General features: G+C 39.8%; 1 protein-coding gene across 1 annotated transcript in view; it reads right to left on the bottom strand.

The window, feature by feature from the left end:
• Positions 1-7,535, bottom strand: part of CHST10 (carbohydrate sulfotransferase 10) — an 11,404-nt gene extending 3,869 nt beyond the window's left edge. Inside the window, exons 1-3 of the mRNA XM_010085074.1 lie at positions 7,407-7,535; positions 4,497-4,594; positions 1,193-1,427 (exon numbers count right to left, since the gene is read on the bottom strand). Coding sequence (XP_010083376.1) covers positions 1,193-1,427; positions 4,497-4,594; positions 7,407-7,518 — 445 coding nt within the window. The 5' untranslated portion in view covers positions 7,519-7,535. The remainder of the gene's footprint in view (positions 1-1,192; positions 1,428-4,496; positions 4,595-7,406) is intronic.
• Between the last annotated feature and the right edge of the window lie 255 nt (positions 7,536-7,790).

The following is a 7,790-nucleotide window of genomic DNA, read 5'->3' as shown; positions in this document are numbered from 1 at the left end:
TCCCTCTGCCCAGGAAGACTTTTCCGTCTGCCATGGAGGAAGACTTTGAGGATTAACTTCAAAGAAGGAACCAGCTTTTTGGCTGAGTTTCTACCACAAACAAAAAATAAATGCTGTGGGCTGCTTTTGGAACTGCTTCAACCCCAAAGCACTTTACTGACAGGCTCCATGAAGTTATTTTAACAACTGCACTGTCTGAAACAAAAATTCCAATACTACACAGATTAAAAAGTACTAAAACTAACAATAGAAAGCCTCCAGATTTCTTCAAGCACATAAGCTGACAAGGAAAACTATGTCACTAAATTCTGGTGCATTTATTTTAAGAACCTGATCCTGGAAGTTTTTATGACCTTAAGAAATATCTCATGTGGACGCCTTGGGCTTTAGGCATAAGCCTTCACAAAACAGCGTTATTTCAGAGTACCACCTGCTACAAGAACAAAGGTGCGTTATGGTAAATATGATCAAGTTAAGTTTATGTGTGCAGGTAGTGGTACAACAGAAAACCCTGAGGAAATTAGTTCTTTTTATTGGTGTATCAGGCTTCTAAAGAGGATGGTAGCCTGCAGTGTTCCCTTTGTAGACCATTATTCAAACACACTAGTCCCTGTACTCCTTCTTTTACAGTCTTTTGTAATATACCTTTGTTGACCAAACTACTGCCTTAAGCACCTCAGAATCTTCATAACTCCTATGATGGCTCACTGATAGCACGTACACACGATTTCAGCAGCACAGACCAACGGCAGCTGCCAAGTGTTAACTAGCTTTCTTCAGGGATAAAAAGCCCTAGTTAAAGGTCAGTGGCTTCAAGGCAGAATTTTTATATTATTGTTTCTTAGGGGATTGTGATACCTTGTAATTTACCTATTTCAAATTCTACAAATTAGGGCCACCCCTCCAAAGATAACAAATCTGCCTACCACGTGCACATGGGTACTTTTTCATGACTCAAATCACTTTTGAGCCAAGCAACAACAATATTTATTTGCACAGAAATAACAGGTTTATTTTCTTTAGAAGAGATGTTTTGAAATTATTAGAAGCAACTGTGAAGAACAAAAGGCTGAAATTAAGTATCAGTGCACAGAAAAGCAGAAAGAATCCATTTTTGTGTTGTCCCAGTTGGACCAATTCTGTTCTTTCCTCCTCATCAAAGAAACTCACACACCCACAGCAGAGTAGATACCATTTAAAACGATCAAGACTTTTTTCCACTGAGTGTTGCCCACTTTTGGCGTCTGACAAAACAGGATCTTGTGCTTGTCACACACAAATATTCGGTCCAAGACGAATTTGGAAACTGCAGTGTGAGAGAGATTTCTCAACGCAGTGTCTCTGCAGACATTCCTGAGAAGCTCAAATCTTTCCATATGAACCAGGGGCTGGCGGATCAGATTTGCAGAAAAAGCTTTTCCAGTTGGCTTTATGAAATGGAGAGGGGAAAGAAAAAAAAAAAAGTGCAAGAATTTAATTTTCAGATCAAATTCTAAAGTATAAAAATCCCGAAACTGTGCATCCTAATGACTCCCAGATTCATGATTAAAACATTGCTATGCATTAACTAAAGGAGTTGCACAGTTTCCTTCCTGTGCTGCTGCTGTATATGCTGGTTCAACTCTTAAGTCACTACGTAGTAGTAGACAGTAGTAAGAGCTTTTCCATACAACAATTAAAGTCTGCTGCAGAGCAGCAGTGTTTTATCTGTGTAGATACAATACACCCTGACTAAATACTGGAACTCCCACAAAGCTTCAAATGCAAGTAAGAAATCTTCTGAGGGGTTGGGACAGGAATTTCAATGGAAATTAAGCTTTAATCTCTGAGAAGTTGGGGGTTAGGGATGCTGACCCATCTGGCTGGGAAAGAAGAATTTAGGATAAAAATCCTGTGGTGTTTTCTAGCACCTGTAGGCATTCAGTGTTTCCATTTATCCAACTGACAACAAAATCGAGTGGACAGAAATTCACACAATGAGCAACAGTGCCTAGTTTGGCAAATTAAAGACCTAGGCAGGATTTTTCTCCCCAGAAATGGATGAACTGTTTGATGCCTCATTTTTCTGAGACTAAGACAGGGACCACGACCACCTCTGCCTCACGATTAGTGCAGAGACAGGAAAAAGGAGCTTGTCTGATTAACAGGTGATGAGAAATTTTAAATTTCTACAGGCAAATCTTCCCCCTTCTGCTAACTGATTTTTTTACACAGCTGGCAATCCCAAATATCAGTACAGACTAGGTGATGTACTGATTGAGAGCAGCCCTGAAGAGAAGGACTTGGGCATATTGATGAATGAAAAATTCGATACGTGCCGGGAATGTGTGCTTGCAGCCCAGAAAGCCAACTGTATCTTGGGCTGCATCAAAAGAAGTGTGACCAGTGGATCAAGGGAGGTGATTCTCACCCTCAACTCCACTCTTGTGAGACCCCACCTGGAGTACTGTGTCCAGCTCTGGGGCCCCCAACATAAGGAGGACACGGACCTGTTGGAGTGAGTCCAGAGGAGAGCCGTGAAAATGGTCAGAGGGCTGGAGCACCTCTCCTATGGAGAAAAGCTGACCGAGTTCAGGTTGTTCAGCCTAGAGAAGAGAAAGCATTTCCCCTGCCACGTGGTGAAGAGAAGAAGCAGCCATGGAGGATCAAGCCTCACAGAGTTGGGGGAGTCGCCAGGGACTGAAGCCTGTCTGAAACTACATGGCAGCTGGGAGACTGTGAGGAAGAAAAGAGCAGCGAGCTGACTGAGCCTTCCCCCACTTTCCCCCCGCCATGTGCCGCCGGGTGGGGGAAGAAGGTACAGAACAAAGCCTTTGGGCTTTGGGACGAAGGGAGGGGTGGGGGAGAAGTGCCTTTTGTGTAAGATGTGTGTGTAATAAATTCAGTTGTTTTATTGTTCTTCATGAGTCCTGTCGGTCTCTTGCCGGTTACCCTAAGTGTTGAGTGAAAACCCTCCCAGTTCCCTGCCTCAGCCCACCAGGTGTTTAGAAAACTGTCCCGGCGGTTTTATAAACCACAACTGCTTAAAGGGGGCTTATGAGAAACGCAGAGGGAGACTTTTTACCAGGGCCTGAAGTGACATGACAAAGGGTAATGGTTTTAAACTGAAAGGGGATGGGTTTAGATTAGATATAAGGAAGAAATTTTTTACTATGAGGGTGGTGAGACACTGGAACAGGTTGCCCAGAGAAGATGTGGACACCCCATCCCTGGAGGTGTTCAAGGCCAGGTTGAATAGGGCTTTGAGCAACCTGGTCTAGAGGGAGGTGTCCCTGCACATGACAGGGGGGTTGAGCGAGATGATCTTCAGATGTCCCTTCCAACTCAAACCGTTCTGTGATTCTATGATTCTAGTTACAGTGTCCAAGTTACACATGAAAAAGGAATGATTTTACTTTTTGTCCCAGCCTTCCATAAGGACAAAAAGAATCACATTCTGATTTTTCTGATTGTTACTCTTCTCCAATATCTCCTGGACAGAATGTAATCTGAATATCCTCACAGATTCCTTATCTGTCAAAACAATTCCTTTTGCATTCAACCAGGATTAATATTATTGTTATGCATTTCATGCTGTCAGGAAGTCAAGAGGGGATAGTTTTAGATCCAGAAACCTTATTATCCTCTTTCATACAAGTAAAGGAAGATATTAAAACTCACTACACAAATCTGCAAGCTTTCCACTGAAAAGTGTTGCTCCCAAGTATTTTGAGGATAACTTAAATTTCAGGTTTTTTACATGCAAAAATAAAAAGTGTCAAGTTTATACAGAAATCTACCTTCCATGTTGCATCACAAAAATACTTTAAACACGACTTACGTAACCAATGGAAAAAAACTGGCTTTAGCCCTCTGTGCAACTAGTCTCAAATTTACATTTGCATAAGGTATTTTCAGAGTTTCCAGTGAACAAACTCTGCAGTGAAGCAACCACATTTGTTCTGCTTTATTGCTGAAAGCACAGAACTATGCTTCTAAAGGATCAACTGCTATTGAATATTATTGTGTTGATGATCTACTTTGGAAAAATGCTGAGATGGGAAGCACAAAACATGAAAAAGGAATGGAGACTGATAAAAAGAATCAGAGAGATGGGGCACAGAACTAAGAGAATAGAGAAGACATAGTCTTGCTGTCAAGAACCACAAACCTAATGGCTATGGCAAGGCAGAATACAAATAATCCAAAATTGGGCCATTTTATTAAAAAGGCTAGCAAAAATTACTGTCCTGACTTGATAAAGGAGTACTGCAACAATTTTCTCCTAGAAATGGAAACACATTAAGTTGAATCATTCAGATGAAACAAGACAGCAGGTTACCATAACAAACCAGCTTTGTGAAGCTAAAATGAATTCTGTTGGCTTTATCTAAATAGAAGAGTCTGAATAAATAATTCCTGTCTAGCAATTCCTTTTAACAACAGGAAGCCCTTACTTAATCTCTTATTTTCTCCCACTCTTTAATACATGTAATCCTTATCTCAACAGTGCGCACCTGGAATTCTTCAGGCCAATGTTTTTCCTCTGGCACACGTACCTCCTCCAATTTTGTCACAGCTGTCAGTATCAGTGGCTCTTGCTTGGCACTGTAGCCTAAAGAAGTAAGATAGATAAGAGCATTACAGAAGGTGGGGGGAAGGCAACTACTTCTGCTTTATAACTAAGACAACTGAACATCACTTTCTGTACTAAGCTTACAAAATATTAGGATTTGTTTCCAAATGGGAAGGTACTAGACAAGACATGAGACAGACTGTGAAAATTTTAAACAATGTACTCTGTGGGAATTTTGGATGCAATTTCAGTTGAGTTTTAGCAAAGAAACATGTCCACGATCTTTTTTTTTTTTTTTGTCTTTTTAAAAAAAAACTGTGCAAAGAGACATAGAAATCATAAATCCAAATACCATGATTGGTAGGCAACTGATTATAACTATGTGGACTTCATAGTATGAGATTTTTATTTTTCAATAAACTTCCTAAATCATGTCCAAATAACAAACTTTTATCTATCAGGTTTCTTCCTCTCCTCATATTAGTCAATACGTTTCTTCTGTTGTAAACTCTTAGACATTACCAGAAGAAAAGTGTCATTAAGGACCACCTTTTGTTTCCTAGGTGCTCTGAGTAAACACCTCTAACCAGCAATAAATACAAGATCCCTTCTTCCTTTATTACTGGACTGATGGCCTGCCTTAGAGACTCTCACTGCAAAAGAACAAACTCAGCTGATACTCTTATTCTTTTTTAATGATTTTAGGGCAGCTAATACTTTGAGACCAAATCAGAATATGTAAGGAACCCGTCTGCGTCTTTTGCAATCGGTATGCTACAGAAAAACTGAAAAATAACTAGAGGCCATAACTTTACTTTACATGGTGCAGAAAGATCAAAAATAACTTGAAGAAGCTTTCCTTAATCACAAAGCAAAAAGAATATGATTTCTCCCTGCAAGTGTATTTTCATCTATATTGGACTACTCTTCCCTTCATTCAGTTTCTTCTATGAATAATCTTTCTTCACCTGCATCCACACTCTCTTACTATTTTATGGTTCAGAAAATGTGTGTACTGCCTATGTCCTTTTCTTAAGGGAGTGCTCTACTCTGCCTACACTGGATTTTAACAAAGGGCATGCATGGAAAAGCAAGTTAAAACTGAAAATAAGGTAAGCATCCAAGCAATCAGCTACAGTAAATATTGTTGTGCACAGACTTACTTCACAGTATTTTGTAAGATCAAAGTAATTTGGTTCAGTGAAAGTGCAATTAAAGTACCTTTCATTATCACTGGGTAAAAGCATGCCTGCAGATGCTACTATATATGATGGACAGAAACTTGCTTCTTCTCATTAAGAAGTTCCTATTGCTTGTGCACCCAAGACATCAGTAAAAGGCTTAAAGAAAAGAACACTGATTCATTGAGCAACTGCTGGTTTTGTTCTACCTGCTAAACAGACACATCCAAACAAGGAAAATTGCTAACAAGCCATATTTCATTAAGCCTAGAAGAGTTCCTCCAGGACTGGCCATCCTGTTCAGACATTCTCCAAAACTCTGTTGGTATATTCATATTACTTCCCTTCATTAGTCCCAGTACAAACAATGGTATCTCCAACACATACATACACTTAACCACAGTTATGCCTTTGCAGGACCAGAGCTTAAGAAATTATACAGTCTTCTGCTTAGAGAACTATTCAAAGGGGAAGGACGATTCAGCATAGAAACAAAACAAAAAAAAAAAAAAAAAAAAGGAGGAAAACTGGCAAGGCAAGATAATAAAAAGCAAGTAAATACAAAGGGTGGACTCTAGTTTGTTGTTTGTTTGTTTGGTTGGTTTTTTTTAAACTACACTTTAATAGACTTGACAAATTCTGATGGAAAGAACCACTCAAAGAATACCTGAGCTGGGAAACAAGAGTTGGCAAAGAATGAAATACTGGAAGATTTAACTACCTAACATAAGAGCAGCTTATCTGCAGATGTACTAGGGCTCAAAAACAGCTGGGACCAAGGAAAGCTAAGTTAGCCTACAGATCTCATCTGTGAGACTTGCTGAATAAATCTCCACACACAAGTATGCAATTTTAAAAGGTACACATAATATATTTATCCAATACCAAGTCACTGAAACAAATGGCACTACTAATGTCAGTGCTTCAAAAGTTACACATTTTGCCTATCTTAGGAAGATGCAGAAATATAGATCTCTCAGGACTGTAAGTCATGTCATCACCTTCACGCTAAACTCTCTATAGGATGGCTCTGTAACAGTAGCTCCTCAGCAGAGAGAAAACTGTAACATGCTGTGTGGTGTCATCAAATGGCTTAAATTCCTCATCAGCTTAATACCATCTGGGCTACTTAAGCAAAGCAAAAGCCTATAAGCCGTTTTTCAGTCAAACAGCAGAGGATAAAACTGAATGCAAGAAGCAGGGCAGAGGTGGCTAGGCTAAGTGCATTGCAAATGAAATAAAACTTTCCATAAGCTTTACATAATACTGCAGCCAGAGGACAAGCAGTCACTCGAGGACAGAAACTAGTATGATGTGAAATGAACTCTTAATTCCTTGTGAAGCTCCTTCGTCTTTAAACAGGTAATTGTGCTCCACTGTTCTGCACATGACTTCTACTCCTAGTAGATCAACATACTGAAACTGAGTGTATTTGAAAAAGTGGACCTCACAAGACAAGTGATGCCAAACATGATCCTCTCTGTTCTCAACCACCAAAAAACCCCCCCGTGATCTTAGTTCTGCAGACCAAGAAAAGCAGAAACTGAGTATAAGCGCTCCCACTTCAAGAAATCTAGTTGTTGGTAACATGCCAAGAACTACTTTGCACAGAAAGAGTATTTGTGTGAAGCGCTATTCAATTTTGTGTTTCACATTAAAGTTGAACTTACCATCTGGGTCTTTAAAAGTCAATGTGATAAACTTGCTAGCAACCATGAACATGAATATCACCCAAAAGCATGCAGCTAGCAGCAGCCACTGGTGGTGCATGTTGTCAGACATGAGCCATACAAAGCTGCTGCTTCCTGTTTGAAAGAGGAAAGATTGACACATTAATTATTTTTGTTCCAATTTAGACAAACACCTGCCATAACCAAAATGACAAAAAACTCTAATTGCATCACAAAACATAGCAGTAGATCTCTCTTCTTACTTTTTGTCCTTTTGGCTGGGTTTTTAACCAATGTTAAGGCTGGGGCAATATAACCATCGGCTGCCACCAAAAGGAGGCTTCCTTCCTCCTTTACCCCCATGTACACATTCCCAGTCTCCTC

This window comes from Pterocles gutturalis, unplaced genomic scaffold, assembly GCF_000699245.1.
Source record: "Pterocles gutturalis isolate BGI_N339 unplaced genomic scaffold, ASM69924v1 scaffold30945, whole genome shotgun sequence".
In the NCBI taxonomy this organism is placed as follows: domain Eukaryota; kingdom Metazoa; phylum Chordata; class Aves; order Pterocliformes; family Pteroclidae; genus Pterocles; species Pterocles gutturalis.
This window is presented reverse-complemented; position numbering and strand designations above follow the sequence as displayed.